Source organism: Stegodyphus dumicola, chromosome X1 (genome assembly GCF_044657685.1).
Source record: "Stegodyphus dumicola isolate Sdum_Otavi_A_Nest chromosome X1, ASM4465768v1".
NCBI lineage: Eukaryota > Metazoa > Arthropoda > Arachnida > Araneae > Eresidae > Stegodyphus > Stegodyphus dumicola.
The window spans coordinates 107,646,201-107,666,725 of record NC_140780.1 but is presented as its reverse complement, the minus strand read 5'-3'; the positions used below and the strand labels follow the sequence as shown (position 1 = coordinate 107,666,725).

Here is a 20,525-nt window from a genome sequence, read left to right as displayed (position 1 = left end):
GAGTTACAATGAACTGTTTTACGCGGCATAAATACGGTTAATCGCTTGCCATATTAGTTTATATCTAACTGTTTCATTTCGTACTCCGCAAAGTATACCACGATTGCGAAGTTACGGTATAGCGAATTAATTGAATTGTCACAGTATCACGAAATTACGGTACTAACATAATAAGTAAATAAATTCAGTGCAAAAACACTGCAAAGAATACCTCTTTCTTAGACTGCGAAACTATATCATTTCATTTAATTGCGCTGCTAGTTCTATTTAAGTCAGGTTTTCCACTGAGTAAGACGGATATTCCTACCAAGTAAATGTAAACCTCCATTGCCAACATAACACTCAACAAAAGTCCTTATAAAAGCTAAGTCTTTTTTTTTAAAGATGCTTTATTTTTATACACAAAACACAGATATAAAGAACAACTACATGTACATAAAATAATTTCATACAGTCAACAATGCATAACATTCTTTGTACATTAATGGCGTTTTGACACGAAATAGAAGCGTTGGCTTTATTTAAATATCGTGTCTTATTAGGAAAAGTAGCATAGAATCGGAGAACGGAACAAGATAACAACAGATCCTTATTATTTTTCAAATACTTTAGTTATATATTCGTCCTCAATATTTACAATACAAATTTCTATCATATTAAAGCTTCTGAAAACTGATTTCATAGAGTTAATAATAAAATACATTTTCAGATTAAACAAGAAAACAGTTTCCCTTTATTGCTTCTCTTACTTTATTTTTTTCATTTATTTAGTTAGATAATTTTGTATTTATTTGATTTTAACCTGAATTAAGCAATTTCAAACTACTGTGCGTATTTGTCTTTAAGAATTTAAGAACTCTTTTCATTGTTATTTCTCGTATGTTTTACTTAGTAATAAAACATGAAATTTCAGATATGTTATCTTGTTCCATTTTGTTACATTCTATGAGAGAAAATTTCATTTTTACATTGCTTGAAATCACTTTCAAGGCACTTTCATTATTAAAGTTTACATATTAAATAAATATATTTGTCCTTGATGTCCTATTTGCATTTTAGCCAACTTTAGAACAGAAGAATTGAAATTTGAAATAATGTATATTTTATGCGTCAGTATAAAGTAAATATATGTAAACATTCACGTTGACATACTGCCTAAATGACGCTTGTAATTACATAACAAACATATTTGCTGATACTGGTAATTAACATATAAAAAGCTGCAACATTAAAACTTAATCATAGAAATTCAATGATCACGTATAAATTAGAATTAATATCAATCTCGAATATATTTCTTTCATGTAATGCATAAACTATAATAACTATGAATTTCAGACATATTTCTTTCATTTCTACAAATAAAATTAACATTTAAATCTCAAAAGAGCAGGTTGACTTGTTATGGAGCTCCTGACATGAGAATTTTAAGTTAATGCCATTTGATCAGATTCAGTTACAATTGCAGTCACATTTTTTGATCTACTTCAAAAATATATCACATATTCGCAGGGCAGACTATTTTGACAGATCAAATTCTTCAAATTCTGATGATCAAATGATATTTATATAGAGCACATATTTCAAAATATAAAAGAACATTGTAACAAATAATTTATATAAATTAATTCATTGTACGATAAGTTAATATCTCAAAGTTCTCAAAGTTGGCCACAGTATTAGTTTACGATTTCATCGTCAACGGATATGACGGACTCAGCTTACCTTAAGTGAAGCATGGATCTCAGTTATCATTCATCCTTGGTTTATCTGCTCTTGTGCGTCTGATATCCCGTGATGAATCTGGCTCGTTGCCAACAAGCGAAACGGAATCAGTTATTTTTTAATGCACAATATTTCTGCTTCTTAAACCTCCACCAGCAATGCCTTCAATCCAATCGATATAATGTGAGACTTCAGTGTAAACTCCGGGTTTTCCTGGTCTGGCGCAACCTACACCCCAGGATACTACACCAATTAAAACAGTTTGACCTCCATGCTTTTGGAACAAAGGACCTCCAGAATCACCCTGTAACGTACGTCATTGTCATTTTTAGAACATTATTTTACAGTCTGTATGCTTAATATGAGTTCACAGATTATAGAATCTTAAAAAAATATCACAATCATAAAAGAAGCTACTTACCTGACATACACTTTTGCCCCCTTCTCTATAACCCGCGCAGATCATTGTGGGTGCTAAATTATCACCATATGCTTTTCGACATTCTGAATCGCTCACAATAGGCAAGGTTACTGCTTGTAACTTGCTTGGTGTCACCCGAACCCCTGCAAAAATAGAAATAATTTCTGTGATTATGGAGAGAAAAAGGCTTTCTACGAGTTGAGTATGCATGATTTTTATCCAGGAATATCGCATTTAAGAGCATCACTAAATTATTCCCTGCTGTTATTTTAATGTAGAAAGTTTAACATTCTTAATAGCTTCAATCATTCGGTTCTCTTCAAACGCAATAACACATTAAACAAAAACACTAAATGTGACTCTAAATTCACTGCCAATTTCCATTACTACTGATTGAACCGCCATGATGTGGCATAGTTAGAAGTACCTCTCCTCTAGTCTGACAGAAATTATGGATTACGAAAGATGTAGTAAAATTTATAATGCAATTCATTACTGCTATTCTTGTGTATAGTCATCTTTTTGCAAACAAAGCTCAGGTTAGGTTATTTGATTAAGGCAAAACAACTTGAGAACTATCTGCCTGATGGAAGGGGGAATTTCGAGGAGGACGTTTTAAGGGAAAATGGCTCGTATATATGCTACATGTGGAAACAATCACGGAAAACTTCATGCAGATTTTTCGCGTAAGCAAGGATTTGAACTATTAAGGTTCAGCGACTTTACTGCTCAGTCGCTTTTGGGCTAAAAAAGATACAATTGTTACACTAATGCAAAAAGCAGTAATAAGAATAAACTAGAATAGTCGCTGGAAAGGTTCAAGTAAATCCAATGTCAGAATTATAGCCTAGATAAAATTAAAGAATATCCTTAACAAGCATTTAAAGTTGAAAGAAATTATTTGTGTATGTGTGTGTATTTAATTATGGCAAAGCACACTAGGGCTATCTGGCTAAGGGGAGGGATGCCTTCGTGGAGGACTTTCTAAGGGAAACTGGCTCGTATACACGTTACACATGCAGCCAGCCCGTTCGCGGGATTCGAACCTCGGACCGAACTACCAGTGTTCAGCGACTTTACCGCTAGGCCGCTGGTGGGCCTAAAAGAAATTAAAAGGAATGAAAATAACTAAAAATATTTCGTAAAAAATGCTCAAAACATTCACATTGTCAAAGAAGATTTTTCATTATTATATGATGAAACATGTATTAGACTTTAATCCTAATTCGAGAATATAAACTCTTTTAAAAGAAATTTGTATCAAACAATATAAAATTACCTTCTTTCATAAGTCCCCATCCAGATGCATAAGCGTGACCATGAGCTTGGTATCCTGGTGGAGGGAGAGAAATACTTTGCACTTTATGACTAAATTGGAAGGGTGGATCTACTCGAAGAAGAGCAATATCATTTCGAAACCGGAACATGTCGTAGTTATCGTGAATATGCACATCCACTACCTAAGGAAAATAATGGATCTTGTAATTTTATCTGCACATTTCTTTGTGTTCCATATGCTGAAATATTATGGATAAAAGAATACCTTCGTAAGATCTAATAAGCATTTTTGAACTTCAATTAATTATATTCTATTTTCTATTTTCTAAAAAGAAGAGTCCTTCTTTCAAAATATAAACATGACTAAAATTGTTAGCAAATAGTAGGAATCTAGAAAACTTCCTTCTTTAAAAGGACAAAAGTCTTACTTAACTAATGGCAACTTTTATACATCCTTCTCTCATTAGCAATCATTAGGGTAAGGAAATTCTGTCATCTAACTGATTTCAATTAATTTGAAAGATCTTTAAGTTATTTTTCTTGTTAACACAATATTCTGATTTATTTCCGAATTTTTAAAGTAAAAAATTTGTTTGATATAAAGTGGCAGCATTTTTCTGTGCATAAATAATTTCTTTGCATAGAATGTGGAATAGTTTTTTTTATAAAAGGTATAATATTTTTTATTAATAATAGATAATAAATAACGACTTTTATAGGATGAAAAGGTCAGTCAAAATTATTACACTATATTGGACAACATGTTGAATGCATTAGACCATAGGTTAAATATGTTAGGAAATTTAGTGATGACTTAAACTGCATCTTTTATCGTTGTTTAATTCTTCTGCGTTGAAAGGTAGCATCATGCAATACGGCCAAAGAAATATTTACCAACTCTTTTTTTTCATTCTTCTTATTCCATAAAATGTAAACTATAAATGGCTTTTACATCGATGAAGCCAGTTTTTTTCAAATGTTTGACCTTCTACAATTTAGAAACCAGACGTCAGAGATACTAACAGCGTATTCCTTAACCTCAGTCTGGCAACTTCCAGAAAATGTGTCGTGCACTTTACAGCCCAAACACTAATTTGAAAATCATGAATCCTGCTCATTCATGATCTTCAAATGCATAAGAAAAATTATATGTTCATGAAATATTTCAAGTTAAACATTAAAGAACTTCAGGTTATTGTAAGAAATTTGCCAGACACAGATTAGGAAAAAAAGAGTCAGGTATAAAATTTTTCACTTGTACTCTGAAATTCGGGAGTAAGAGAGGAGAAACCTATGTTAAACTGCTATATATTTTAATTAAAGTCCATCCGTTTTGAAAGCGACTTAAGCAGATCTCTCTTCTTCAGAAGCCAGGAGGACTGTAGTTGAGGCAGAACGAAGAGCCAAATAAAAAGGATTTTAGATTAGGTTATTTGAATACGTGAAAAGCACACGAGGGATATCTACTTAAGGAAAGGGGTGCTTTCGGGGAGGACTCTAAGGCAGCCTGGCTAGTATTCACGTTAGATGTGAGGAAAATCCCGAAAACTAACCATATGTTCGCTTGAGATCGAACACAGGCTGAACTTCTAGCATTTAACGATCTTAGTCATTTGGCTTCTTGCAGGACGCAAATAAAAAAAGAGAGACCAAATATAGATGAAATTAACATAGTGCCATCTATCGATCAAAAAAGAAATTAAAAAATAATAGTCTGCTTTTTTGAATAAATGGAGATGGGTTAATTTTTTCTATTCGCCTAGTCTTACGATTTCTTCTGTTTATTTGGTTCTTTTGCATAAAATCTGCGTTATTCAAATAAGTGTAGTTTAGCTGAAAAATTTTCAGGTACACGAATTAAATCTCACGAGAAAACGCATCGAATCTCCAAACGAAAATAATTTGTTCCTTTGTCCCTTTATATTCCAACATGATTTTTTGAACAGTTATTATGATTATTACTTTTGGTGATCCCTTTACGTAAGTGATTATTTTTTTATTATCTAGATAATTATTATACTCAGTTTCAGGTACTTATTATATTTTTGTAATATGACACTGTTAGTATCATTAGCAAACAATTCCTTAGTGTAAAATCATGAAGGTAGGACGTAAGAAGGAGAGAACTCTAACCAGTTTTCCCCATACACTGCTCTGAAGCACTGGCGATCCCTTCGTAGTGACCAAAACATTCAGTCACTTACCGTTAAGGGATCAATGGGTTTTGACACGGTCGGATGTAAATAGTTTGTAATTACGTCGTATATATATATATATATATATATATGTATACATTTGTATGTATATAAAATATATATATAAAATGTATACATTTATATATATATATATATATATAAATGTATACATTTTCCTTTTCTATAATATTTCAGAGTCCTAAGTATGTGAAAAGAATACATTTTTAAACAACATTTCATTCTGAACGGAATTATATGCTATACTTTACACAGAGCAGTTTGCTCAGAACGGTTTAATTTGAAAAAATATTTTCACAAGTTTTCGTTAATTACACGAGAAGAAAATTAAGGTAATTCGATTTTATTCTGTTAAGGATTACAGAAATTAAGATCAAAGTTTATTGTATTATTAATATTAAAATTATGCATTATTTCTTTTCTATTTATAGAGCTTCTTCCTAAAATACTTTCTCAAATATGACAGGATTTTTTTAGCTTCTGAGGCATCTTTTAAATCGAAAACTCCAAGTCAATTTATAATTAATGCTTTATTCGGTCCATTTCAAATTAGATAATCTTTTATTTTAATAGTGAAATACGTTAAATATTGGTGCTCATTTCCATGTACTTAACTTTCTTTGAATATTTCTGAAAGGGAATAAAAAAGGACTTTTTTTATATTATTTAAAACTTGTAACTGAGTTATTATAAAATGTAAAGGAAGAATTCTTTTAATTAGACTTATCAGATTTTTTTAGCCTTAATTTCAACGATACATATTCTAAAACACTTATTTATTAATTCCTCAAGTAAGCATCTCATAGAATTTGCTTTACAATATAGTTTAAGAGATTGCTTTCTAGTACGAACAATTCTTCCTTAAATAGTTTTATAAGCGTAATTGTCAACAGGATTTCAATTTATGTTTACAATTCAATGTTAAGGTTATTATATATTTAGATAATATTTATAATCATTATAAATTTAGATACATTTAATAATTAGATTTCTTTACAGTAATTTTTACAGGAGTTTATGAATGAATAAAGCCTTCATTTCAAATATATTTATAAGTAATTTAATAAATATTTAAGTATTTTGTTAAAGGCAGATACATGCTTTTTGCAAGCATTTGCATAAATATCCATACATATTTCATATTTTTCATTTTCGGCATGCGCAAATCTTTAATTTCTTTGCATTCACTATGCGTTTGGAACATGAAATAAAAGTAGCGAATACTCTATCAAGAGTATCGGAAGAAGTATACAATTTTAAAGGTACCATAAGGTATTTTTCTTTCTTTAAGCATAAAGTTTTTGCTAAAATCCATATTTCTGTAGTTCAAGAATTTTATAAAACAAGTTCATAATCAAAACCGCTGTTGTAATTTATCGAAAAATAACTAAGATGTGATTTTTACTTAAATGTCACTAAACTATACAAATTTCTATTAACCATTACACAATGAATGTTTCTGTTATGCGAAAGTGTTCCGTTTTTCGATTTGTATGGAACTGTCGTGTGTCTATCAGAGCGCTGTCAAGGAAGCTTCTGAATGTAAACAAGCACCCCATCTGAAGACCTCGGAGCTGTACTCACTCGTAATGCGGGGTTGGCCCCTCCTTCCTTTCTTACCTCCATGTGTGAAATACGAGGAACGTGAAAATATAGATAGCAGTTTGTAAGCTAAACTTCATTTATTGAATACAAATAATGATTTATACATTGTTTCTCTATGTGTTCACCTGCCACTGCAATACACTTGTTTCAGCGCCCATGAAGGTTTATGAATTTTTTGTGTAATTTGGTACTACATACAATAAATAAACTTACTTTCATATTAAATATAGTTCCGTGCAATATAAAACACTGAAATTATAGGATAAGTTTCTTTTTGAAGTTATAAAAGTCAGTGTTTTATATTTATCGTTTTTTTTTTTTTTTTTTCAGGGGGGAGGAAGTGGTAGAGGCTACCATCATATTAACCTTCCATGCGGCCCGACAAATGCCATTTCTCATTTGTGGTGCCCTTTGACAATACATAAAACTTTTAATTACTTTATGAAATTAAATATGTCGCTTTCTTAACTATTGAGGTGAAAGATCTCTCGCTACGTATATTAAAAATTTATTCTTTAATTTTGCTCTTCTCGAAAAATGTCTGGAATTGACCTTATTTTTAACACATCTAAATCATACGGTTTATAATACTTCCTATTAATAAATCTTATTCACGAAAAATTTTATGAATCTATCCTGAATTACATAAGGCATAAATAAATATGTAACAAAATATGAGTTATGTGCCTTACCCTGTGAATTGAGTAATCGCTGGAATCATATTGTTTTATCCTATTTTCATCTCTGAGATTAGTCGTTGCGGATACAACTCTGTAGTTTGACAACAGTGCCCTATAAGGTGAAGATAATTTATTAAAATGTATTAGAACGGAATAATAATGAGCAGTTTAATAGCGCACTGACAGAAAATATTTTCTTCATTCCATATTTCAAATATGATATAATTCATAACCATTAATAACAATTAGGATTTCACTTGAACGTTTAATTAAGAAAGGAAATGTTGGAATACTTATTAGATGAATTTAAATTTATTTTATCAATGGAAATTGACATGAATATTACTATTTACTTTGAGAATTCCCATTGGAAATGGCCTCGAAATTCTCCTTTTCAGGACGCAATAATAATAAATTGCAAATAAGGCAAAGGATTTCTGCATAAGGCGTAATAATATATTGCTTTTTAAAAGAATAATTTTATAGCTTTATCATGTTAATATTATAAAATATGAAATAATAAATTTTAAGTAATTATTGATTACGTATGTACTTGTTGATCACATGCAAATGTTGAGAATAAACATGTTTATGAAATGAAATACGGAGCATAGCTATATTAGATTTCTAAAGAAAAATTATGTAGAATAATTACAAATGTAAATGTTGTTCAATAATCAATTAGCCGACCATTCAGCGATAATTTTCATATATATTTTGGAAAGTTGACTTGAATTAAGCATCTTCTGATGTGCAAACAGACGCTTAACTGTTTTACTAATACTGATAAAATAATTTCTTTGGAGTAAATTTTGCAGTAATCAATTTTTACGTTTAAAAGGCAGTTGAGACAGAATATGATCTAAATTAAATAAACTAGTCAACAATTAATGAAGCTGTGAATTTGAAAAGACAGATAGTTATTAACATGTATTACGTGCATAACAGGCGAAAATACTGAAATTAAGAAGCATCTAAGAGATTTTTTAGATTTGACTGGAGGTTAAAAAAGAATATAGAAGGCTGTTGATGAAACATGTTTCATTATACATATCACAAAGTAAATGCATTGAAAAAAGCTCTTTTCAAGTGTCGGTATTTAATAACTTGGAATCTTCAAAGTTATACATAAATTGCTGTAAGCCTATAGAAATCGCCATTTTTCTATAATTATGTCCCGCGTCTCCACTATAAAAGTGTATTCCATTACAGAAGTGAACTCAGTTACATCTAAATGACTGCAAACTCACTAAAACCGAAAAATTAAAGCAAAATATTTTAATCGTAGCGTGAAATTTTGAAACATTTCTTGTACAAGCAAGAAAGATTCGAAATGGAAATTAGCTTTTTGGTTGTTCAGGAAAGACACTAGAATACGTAAAGTAATGCAAAATGCTTTTCATTTCTTCACTGAATTCACTTTATTTCCTTGCCATTACATTTCAAGATTACAAGAATCATGTTCTCAGCTTTTAAAAAAAGTCGGAACAAAAGGAATGTGTGCTTGTGGGAAATTTGTGTTTTATTTATGGAACGAACATAAAATAAACATTATTGATTTTCATACACGTACTTAACTCTTCAGCAAAGATACACTTTGCAGGTAATCTCCTTGCTTGAAAGATCTAAATGATTCGCGAAAGATAACAATTAATGGCAAAAAGTAACTCGAGAGCATCAACTATACTTAGAAATCGCAGACAAAAGCCCTCAAGCTATATGAAACTCGGTGGCGTGTGAAAGAGGCGGATAAAGAAATCTACTTCAAAAAGAGGAAACTGATAAAAGGAAGAAAAAAATGGGATTCTACAAATTTTAATCATTTATAAATTATCTGTGAATTTTGTATTTTATTTTCAGAAAATGGATTTCTAACTTGAAGGAAGATGACTACTATCTTAGCAAGGAAACAAAGTGAAAAATTTTATTTTTATTGCAAAAGGAAGTCATGAAATGATTATAAGCTGAGAATTCCCAGCTTAAATGTTATTTTTAAAATTAGTTGTAATTTTATGGAATTATTCTAATCTTTCGAGGATCATGTTCTCAGCATGTAAGATTTCACGACCGCTGAATTTTAAATCAGCAATTTGAAAAGTACGATAGGTGTAACTTTAAAACGTACGAGCTTAGAATAAAAGCTATTAAGCCCTTTATTTATTGTAGTTAGAGAGTTTAGAGTATTTCTTGCAGAATAAATAAAATTTGTTTTGAAGAAAGGAAGTTGATGCTGGATTATTGATTAATTTATTCCGGCAAAGCATACGTGGGATATCTGCCATGGGAAAAATATTTTTCTTTTGCAGCTTTCTTAGAGACACTGCGTTACTGCATTATTAAGAATATTTATATTATTTGAGGTGAAAAATACTGAAATGTTTATTCAATAAAATGTTACAGCCAAGAACTGAGAAGAGAAGAAGCTATGAGTTGTTAACAGTTTTATTCACTTGTCATTAAGGTTTTTTTAGAAAATCATCCCAAATAATGTGACTAAACTATTACTTCGGAAATTGAAAACTTCAAACGCAGTATTAATTTTAAATATATAACTTAGAATAAATCACATCCTAAAACATGCAGCAAAGACATTGAAATTTTCTTTGTAGAATAATTGCGTTTAAACACTGTCGTAGAAACTGGACGAATAATTTACAGTATGAGTCTCTTATGAAAAGATGTTGTTCAAATCTCAGTTCGTTAAAAGCTGAAAGTGTCAACAATGGGCTATCTTGGGCGTTGTGGCTGCCAAACTTAGGCTCCAGTTACATTTTTCTATAATTCGTGTGGAGTCAATATTCAGTGAGTTGATCTCCATTTCTGAATCTTAATTAACCATCTTCTCGAATAAGCAACATATACAGTTAATATTAGCAAGAATATTTCTAAGAAAAAAGAGTGTTTTCAGTGATTGTGCATATCAAAGAATTTTAATAAGTGCACTGAACTCCTGCTTGTTTTACAAGCAGATGATTAGATGCTAGTAAATTTATATATATATTTATATTTATTTATATATACATTTATATAAATATTTATTTTATCGTTAAATTTAAAATTTACTATACTTTACGAAATAGTACTAGGATGCTAATTCACATCAAATAATTGAAATGGATAATTAGAAAGCATGTGATAGTAGGACCAGAAATTTTATTGTCATTAGTACATTTTAGATGCAAGAAAAAAATATCCTTAGCTTAAAAATAATTTAGCCTTTACTAGCAAAACTATTTCACATTCAATAATATGATTCTTAAGTTTTAATAATTTCTTCTATCGAAAAACTGGACAAAGAGATTAAAAATATATATAAAAAATTTCTGAATAAGCAACATTTCTTTCTCATTGCACTTATTGGAGTTTTGAAACATAAGTTTTTTTTTTTTTTTTTTTTTTTTTTTTTTTTTAAATCAAAGTAACATGTCTGTAATAGTTTTAAGACATTTTCAAAAATTTAGAAATTTTAGAAGAAATCCTTATTACATACACACTGAGGTTTTTAAAATAAAGTTTTGTTATAAAAAATTATTTCTCTATGAATCGAAATAATTGCTCAATTTATATTCTAAAGCTTCATAACTCTTTACTATTACTTTTCATATTATCATCTTAAGTTGCAGAGGTATTAGATTATTTCAAAGCAGGAGACATGAAAAATGAACAATGCTGGGACTCGAACCTTGGACCTCTCAAATACGCACCGAGTGTGCTGACCACTACACCACGAAACCATGATAAGAAAGGGGAGAAATACCTTATAAAGCAAATTAACGGAAACGAAACGTTCTCTGTTTCAATTCACGTTTGCATTTCAAAAGATTTATTTAATTTATTTATATTTTTTATGTAAAGCATATGAGGACATTCTGTCAATGATGTGATGCTTTTATGGGTAAAGTTTTTTAAGAGGGGAAACACTATGTTCAAAGCCTCAAAACTGAAATTATCTCATTTTGAGATGAAAAAGAATTGATAACATAAGAAAACAGTTTTAGCCACATGAGCACTGGTAAACTAATGCTTGTCAGAAGAAATGAAGACCTACATCTTACAGTACCCTTTCATATTTTGAATAACTTCTTAGAAAGAATGTAGTCGATCTACTATACGCTAGAATGAAATTTTAAGGAAAATCTATAGCTATATTGGTTATTCAATAAACAGTTTAGATTTACTCAAGAACTGTTGTCATTTAGAAATATTTTAGTTCGTGAAATGTTAAACAGTTTCAAGGAAATTTTTTATGATGTGGCTGCAGAGTGAAATGATAAAAACAAAATGATATGTTACTCTTTGGACTAATTTTCAGTCTTTGTACTAAAAGGTAGCATCGCACGACACTGATGCATAAGAACAAGCCTTTTAATCTCCACAATTCGTTTTTTTTTCCCAGAAAAGGCTACCAGTTGATTACGTGCATTAAACCTGTATGGAAATGTTTACTACATAAAAATATAGTCAAGTTTTGTACCTCAAGAACGCTCGTATGATGATAAAGGTCAACTTAGTAGTATAATTTTACTACATTTTTAAGGTACAGTTCATAATATATTGAGTGGCCAAGCGGTAAAGTCATCAACACTGATAGTTTGGTCCGGGTTTCGAATCCTGGGACTGGCTGCATGGGCGTTTTCATGATTTTCCCCATGTGTAACGTGTATACGAGCAAGCCTCCCTTAGAAATTCTTCCAAGGCAGCACTCCCTTTAGGCAGATAGCCCTCGAGTGCTTTGCCATAATTAAATAAACTAAACCATAGTATATTGAAGAATGTATGTTGAATAGCATAGGTTGTAGCGTATAAGTTTCCTTCCGACATGTAACAATACGCTATGGGCATATATTTACGACCAGGAAAAATCGTGCTTTACTTACGTCACATATATTTAAAGCTTATCAGGTTCAATGTTTCTTCTAACCTTCTTCGGAAACATACAATGACCTGACTAGAACAGAGAGCTTACTAAAGCTATGTTCACTAATTGTAGTAAGTAGACAGGATACAGACGAAGGGTATACAAAACCCTTTATTTTTCTTTATATACAATGACTTCCGTACTTCGGAATACAATGACCCTCCACTCGGGGTCTAACGTAAAAGATATCAAAATAAAACTAAACTCTAATTTAACTTTAGAATAATACACGTGTAAGATTGGCCTTATAGTAACAGGAAGCGTATGTAGCACAGAGACTGTGAACACTACAATACGTTTAATTTATCAAGAGGATTAAAACCTCTGGCCTGGAAGGCAAATAGCAACTGCGTAACTTCTAAGGTAAGCGGCCTGCTTCGAACTCACTGCTTCCTCTCTGTCTCTTGGCAAAAAGGCCATACTTAAATACTTGGCGTTCGCCAGACAACTTTGCATAAACTCCTTCACGCTTATAATTCTGGCCGGAAGTAGAAAATAAGAAGTGATAGTAAAGATTTAAAATAAAATAAACGTTAGTAAAACTTAAGATCCTTACAAGCTAGCTGATTGATTCTGAATTTTATGGAACTAGGAACAGAGAACTTACCGCATTGTTTAAATTTTCTCTACATTTCATCCGAAAACTTAAAAATTAATGGCACTCTATTTACTGCGCCTTTAGAGACTAAGAAAACAGCATAATTTATTCCTATTAATTCTTAACCCACATTTAGCACGCGTATTAAATTCTTCGAACAAATGGTTATTGACAATGATTTACATTTCTAATTTATATTGTTTGCTTAATATAAAATTTGTAAAAACACGAAATCTCTTAAAATTTGCCCAAGATATAAGAAAAATCACTCTTTATTGAAGAATTTCAAATTTCAAGATATGAGCTTAAGCCTTTCCGGCACGCTACCTTTTAAAGTCGGAGTTTTGATAAAAAAAAAGTAAACTTTTGTGAAGATAGAACTTATCGCTTTAACTCTGTGGGTGTGCCCAAAGTGGCACACTGATTCACTAGAGCCTGGAAAAGAGTGCTGAAACGAGCATTGTTGTCAATGAACTGACCGATGAGATGAGGAGAAACAAAGACTACAGACTCTCAATTGTCCTAGATTATCGGTGAGCCCGGTCGGGGTACACCTAGGGTTGGCCGTTTGATTTTAGGCAAGATTTCATGGTAAAAATGTAAAACTAATATAGAATAAGGAGATTAGCATACAGCCAAAAAATAACATAGAAATTTCTTTTTAAACAATTCCTTTTATACCCTATAAAAAATCTGGAAGATTTCTTTGAAAAATGAGGGTCGTAAAAAACTAAACATGGTTAAAATATATGGACTGGTTTGTGTTGAGCTGCCATCTACTATAAATAAAGAAGGTTCAGAGTAACCTATAAATCGTTTTTCATTCAATTTTTCTGTGCGTACAGAAGGAAATTTTTAGGTGTGTCCAGACCGGACACACTGTGCCGCAAAGGGTTAAACTAGTCACTGGAATAAAATTAATTAGAACATTATATGAAACTAAATCACACTCCCACAGAAATTATTACAAGAATCTACTAGTTTTAACATCCAATTTCTAAATTTTTGTTCTTGTTAAGGTAAGGTTCCTTAATATAAGGAATAAAGGGGAGAAATAATAGTTTCTGCCGTATTCGAAAATATTGTGAATGATAAGAATGCAACTTTTGAAAAATTGAATCGTCTATTGTCTTAACTGAAGCATACTTAAAGGGTTTTGTATTCCCTGAATACCTAAAAGTTCAGATTTTTAATCAGAATTTTACGGAGTTGGATTATTTACGAGAGATTACGAAATTCACCTTTTTATTTGTACTAAATTAAAGTATCATTGTTGGAGAGTGAGATATGATATACCAAATTAAAGAAAAATTATCTTATGATAGGCTAATCAAGGCTAATATGATGAGGTTATCTGCTTTGGAAGTGGCGTTTCTGTGGGAAAACACTTCATATCTGCATGTATAGGGATTGGGTTCATGCATCTACATGTATAAGAACCACGAAATCATTATGTATATAGTTTAAACTACTAAGAACCATAGAAATCATAAACTACAAGCTTTTTGGGGGTCTTATTCCCTTTATCTCTGGTCACTCTCATCAATTATTGTATTTTAGATTGTTGCAGGTGATGCTGACAGAGTTAATATGGAGATTTAGATTATAATATGGAGACAGATTTAATATGGAGATTTAGATTATAATATGGAGACAGATTTAATATGGAGATTTAGATTTTAATATGGCCTTTTCTGTAACGGCCAAATGATTTTATTTATCTTACATGTGAATTCCATCTTTACCAGGAGAAACAGATTCTAACTACTAAAAATTCAAATTAATGTATAATTTGTTAAATTGAAGCTTGTGGTACGGACTGAACAATTATTATCCAACAGCTACAGTTTTGACATCTGGAAGTCATAAAAAAGACATCGTAATTAAAAATCTCTCACAAGGATACATATCACGGATAATATGGCTAAGTAACTGAGCCCGTATGTTATGAAAAGTAAAGAATTTTCTGTTTCTACAGCAGTATACGTACCTGTATTTAATTCGCTTGCTCGTAACTTCAGTTTAAACACCCTTTATATCTCAGTAAATATTTGAGAGCAGAACCAATAGAAAACAGAACGGTTTACAAGTTAAAGCTTAACTGTTATAACTTACATATAACTGTTATAAAAACATATGATATTTTATCCAAAAAAAATTAATTACGCATTGTTTCTATTCCATATATTTGATATGTCTTTTTTGATTCTGATCCCATATTTTTGTGATGTATGAAAACAAATACTGTCAATGGCTGAAATACTTACCTTTGGTAGTCTCATTAAAAATTATGATTACATTTCCTCTCTATATTTTATATTTAATAAATTAAAATGTTTTTCGCAAAATACTAACCCTGTAAGTTATTAAGCAACGGAAATTTAAGCTCCAGATTATCAAAAATATTATTTCTCTGAAGCAGTTATTTAGCAATTTAAAAAATGTTATTAAATTATAAAAGGCATACAAATAAAAACTGAGTTAGAAATGCAACAGCACTGCGTAAAATTACGATTTTATCCCAACGATTCCTTGCAACTATTTTGCAGTGATGCATGACACTGAGAACAAAAACATCATAAAAGTAAAATAAAATCTTATGTGCGCTATCTCTGAGATATGCGTACCCTGCTGTTCTTGAAGCTAGTTACTCTTTTTTCAACATCTCAAGGGAAAAAGATTTAACGCGTGGTTGAATGATGGATTAAAGCTCTGTTTTTTTTCTCAGTCGGACGTCCATTAAAGAAAATAAAACTGCTTTCGATCATACATGCTCTTTCTTTCCATCATTTGTACTATTATTCAGTCGATTAATAATAACTTTTGAATGAGAAAGCTTTCTTCTGAAAGAGTTATTTTTGTAGTACGCAAGTTCAATGAGGTCACACTAAGTAACTTTAAAGACGATTACTCTAATATCATCTTAAATCTGCCATTTAAGACTTGAAATGTCAATAGCTACTTTCTGAAAGATCTATAATTATCGGCTCGTTAGTATTCAGTCGAACGAGAGATGAAGGGAAACAATAATACCAAGCAAGTCGGTAACAAATATTTCGAAAGTATAAAAGGGATTTTCTTTTCTATTGCCGGCTTTCAGTTTAGATAATATAGACTTAAAATACATGAAAGCTTAGTAAATACTGTTGTTTAAATTACTTATTTGTATAATATTCATTTAAATTTCGCAGATTATGTAAAACGTCTTCTCATTAACATTTATATTAATTACTGTAATTCTGAATGCTTTTTATCTCCTTCCTTAATTAGATTTCGCATTGCTTGGGGTTAACATGCAGCTCTTTTGGCTGCCATTTTTCTGTTTTACATTTGCAGATCACAGCATTATGGAACATTTTGAAAATAAATTTTCGCTTTTTATTTCTTGTCATTTTCCTATTTCATAATATTGTACGCTTAATTTAAAAGAAGAAATAGAAATGCCATTATACGCGTATTTTCTAGTTTTGTAACTGCATTATTATAAATGATACACTGTTAGTTATAATAACATATTACAACTAAAAACATTTTAAAAATGAGGCCCAAATTTATAAGAATTACTTATTTGTTACACGATTAATTTTTAATGCTTTCCAGCATTTAGTGACGAATTCTAAGCATCATAAATGTGAAACTCCTTATGCTATTTAATAACTGATTTGAAATGAGGCATCTGGTCCTAATTAATGGAAATTTTTTAACTAATTCACATATCAGACGCATCCATTCTGAAAATGCCAGATATTTTATAGTGTTTCATTCGTTTGGTATGATTATGAATTTGTCAATTAATTATGTTTTATAAATTTGTCAGTTAATTATGCATCGATTATTATTTTATTTTATTTAAATTTAAATAATATAAAACAAATTAAAAAAGAATTATTATGGTCGAATAGATAAATACGTAAAATTTAACTGAATTTAAAACGCCAAAAATTAAGGCTTCATTCTTTTTTCATAACAAACTTTATCTTAGTAAACAGAAGCTACTTTTTAAATGCTGTCATAATTGATGGTTTCAGTAAATACTACTTACTTATCAGCATGTTTTTAAACAGTACCATATAAATTCATCTTTAACGCAACTGATGAGGAAATATTTAAAACTTAAAACATTGAAACTAGTGTAACATTTTCTTTTACCTTCTTATTTCTTTAATACTACATCTTGCTTGCAATATTCAAGAGTATAAATAAAGTTCCATTTGCTATTTTTAGTTTTGATTATAAATAGTAATACATACAGGTCCGCACTTTTTAGTCATTATATATTTTATAAAACTGATTAGATTTGATATATATATAAATTCTATGTCTTCGAATTCAGAGTTTAGCTCTTTTTCGCAAGAAGTAGACTAAATATGGTAACTGATAGAAAAGCTAGAGAAAAATTAAAGATAATAATATTGTAAGAAGAATCACTAGAGCCATCGTTTGGAAAACAAAGTTGAATTTTTTAAAATTTAAAGTAAAGGGTATGTAGCAAACTAGAAAGCGTTTTCTTTCAAAAGCGTAAACAAATCACAGGCGGGATGATATGTTAAATAATTACATAAATTAATGCTATATGAATTAACATATTTAATACATAAAATAATTTCTAATAATCAAATAACTTGTGCAATGATAATATATGCAACTGTAATACCATGTAAAGATTTGATTATTAAATAGTATAGCAAAACTTACAAAGCAACGCAGTGAGCAGCGGTGACAACCCACTCTTTGTTGATTATTGAGCCACCACAAATATGAAAAATACGGCCGCTTTTCATTGATTTTCTTTGCAAGGAAATCTGAAATGATATAAAATAAGTAATAATTTCCGACCCATATAAATAATATGTTTTATAAGCTGATAGCTGCGACTTACCTTTAAATTACATCTGATCCAATGTTCCAGACTTAATAATACAAAAATTCACTTACCGACATTCAATAAATACATCTGAATCCGAAAAGGCATAAACACTACTTACCACAGAAATAAATACATGTATGCATTACCTGCCATGGAATTTCTCCATCAGCCACATCTCTTCCTCCGACAACCCTTTGCTCGCCTTGTCCTATCATTCCCATTTGCTCTTCGTTTTCCGGTAACCTCTTAGATAGTCCAACAGGTTCGGGCAATTTTTCTGGTATATCAGTTTCGTCGTACGGGTTTTCGGGGATTCCTATAGAGTTAGGAACCCTACCGGTCAGTCCCATTGGATCAGGATTTCCTGTCATCATTTCCAGTGATTCTGGGATCAAACCAAAATGCCCTTTGGATTCGGGTAGTATTCCAGGCATTCGATGATATAAAGACAATTCTCTTGAAAATCCAGTAAATTGGGTTTCTTGCCCGGAGACACTTGGTATTTCAGGAATCATTCCGGAATAATGAGAAAAATCATCATTCTGATGTTTATGGTAAAAGGAATGAATTTTAGGAATATTCCATGGTTGTTGGTCTCTTATAGCAAGTGTATGGCCGTCCCATTCATTATCCATTCCTGGTGGGCCATTGCGGAGCAAATGCTCATAAGGACTGTCGATATTTGTCATCCCAGGAGCTCTAAAATAACCTGCAAAAGAATTATCGAAACGTTGGTCGAAATCTCATAAAAATCATCACTGAAACAAAGTTTCCAAAAATATTATTTTTTGGGTTTATGTAATGAAAACTAAAAAAAAAAAATTAATAAAAAATAAATTTTAAAAAAATTTATCATTATGCTTATTTCTTGGGAGCAAATTCATAAAAACTCAATATAGTCTTACCGTTGGCAAGAGAAAGAAATTCCGAGATAAAGATGACTGAACACAAGATTTTCATTGCAGCGGTCTGTTTCCCCATTTCTCAAAAAAAATGATTCGTTAAAAGTGTTGGAGAGCCTTATATGTGGGTTGGAGTAGCGACCCGATTGAAGTGGCCTCTGTCTCTCTCACTCTGGGTACGAGAGGGAAAGCTAACCCACTTCCTCGAGTTGTTTCCTGAAGGGAAATTTCTCATTAAAACTCCGCGTATGCTTTTTTAGCTATTAGTGCGAATCTTTTGGTGCAGGCCAGAGCATAGATCTCGGTCATTACCATTCAGTGTCTCCATAGAAATTTTCATTCACAAGATAAAACATCAACAAGACTGGACATTGGTTATTATGCAATGCATGTCGGATATACATTTTCTTTGATTTTTGTATTGCGGAGAGATGCTGATTTTTTTTTTCCATAAAAGACAATATTGGATTATTTGTCTTTCTTTCGCAATCTTTTTTTAATAATTTACAGCTTTTGAAGATGTTTATAAATTCTCTGTCATGTGCGATATCAGTAAAATTATCATATAACCCCTATTTATTTTAATTGCGCGCATAAGAAAATATTTAAATGTACAAATAAGAAAACCTACAGTTATTTTTCCGCTCATCTATAATTCCGCTTCTAGACTATACATATTAGTTGCATGTTAGATACTCTAAGCTAGTTATTTCGTAAAGAAAATTAGCTGTCAAATTAGGGAGCCAAATTAGGGAGATGGGTATTTTATTTATTTATAATTAAAATTTATTCAAAATTAAATTAAAACTACAGGCTGAAATTTATTTATTAATTTTTAAGTTTATTTACTAATTTCTGCTACATTTGGAATGAAGAAGCCTAAATAATGAATCAGTTCTAGAACTATCAAGCACAGTTAACCACATTGGCAATTGCAATGTTTTTCAAAATTCTTTAAAAAATATTTAGATTAGCTAAAGTCTCACTAAGCCAGGTAGTATTTTAAGTAGAATGAGAAATTGTAAAATCTTAATCATCAATTAATCATCAGAAAAGTTAAAAAAATCTGGCTGCCAATTTCGGTAGCACTGGGGTAATATATACTTTTACATATTGTGACTTGAATCCCAGTGAAAAATAAGGCTTTACAAATTCCTGGCTGAAGAACTCTTTAACGTATGAAACAATATTTCGTGTTAGTGAATTTTGTTGAGATTGCTATTAATATAATTTATAGCTCACAGATTATGATATGGTTCGAGAGAAATTTTATTAAACTGTTAATTAAAATTTCTTTTATTCCTATTATGAAATTATT

General features: G+C 30.7%; 1 protein-coding gene across 1 annotated transcript; it reads right to left on the bottom strand.

The window, feature by feature from the left end:
* Positions 1 to 357: 357 nt before the first annotated feature.
* LOC146993235 (trypsin-1-like) lies at positions 358 to 19,366 on the bottom strand. Its single transcript, XM_085807283.1, has 7 exons — positions 19,211 to 19,366; positions 18,452 to 19,014; positions 18,134 to 18,240; positions 7,935 to 8,034; positions 3,426 to 3,606; positions 2,147 to 2,289; positions 358 to 2,029 (listed from the first exon to the last, which is right to left on the bottom strand). The coding sequence occupies exons 1-7, from the start codon at positions 19,284 to 19,286 to the stop codon at positions 1,844 to 1,846; spliced, it is 1,356 nt and encodes a 451-aa protein (XP_085663409.1). The 5' UTR covers positions 19,287 to 19,366; the 3' UTR covers positions 358 to 1,843.
* Between the last annotated feature and the right edge of the window lie 1,159 nt (positions 19,367 to 20,525).

Coding starts and splice junctions, on each gene's coding strand:
- LOC146993235 (XM_085807283.1), bottom strand. CDS start 19,286: ATGGGGAAACAGACCGCTGCAATGAAAATCTTGTGTTCAGTCATCTTT. Junction 18,241..18,451: donor ATGGAGAAATTCCATGGCAG/GTAATGCATACA, acceptor ATATCATTTCAG/ATTTCCTTGCAAAGAAAATC. Junction 3,607..7,934: donor GCGATTACTCAATTCACAGG/GTAAGGCACATA, acceptor TATTTTCCTTAG/GTAGTGGATGTGCATATTCA.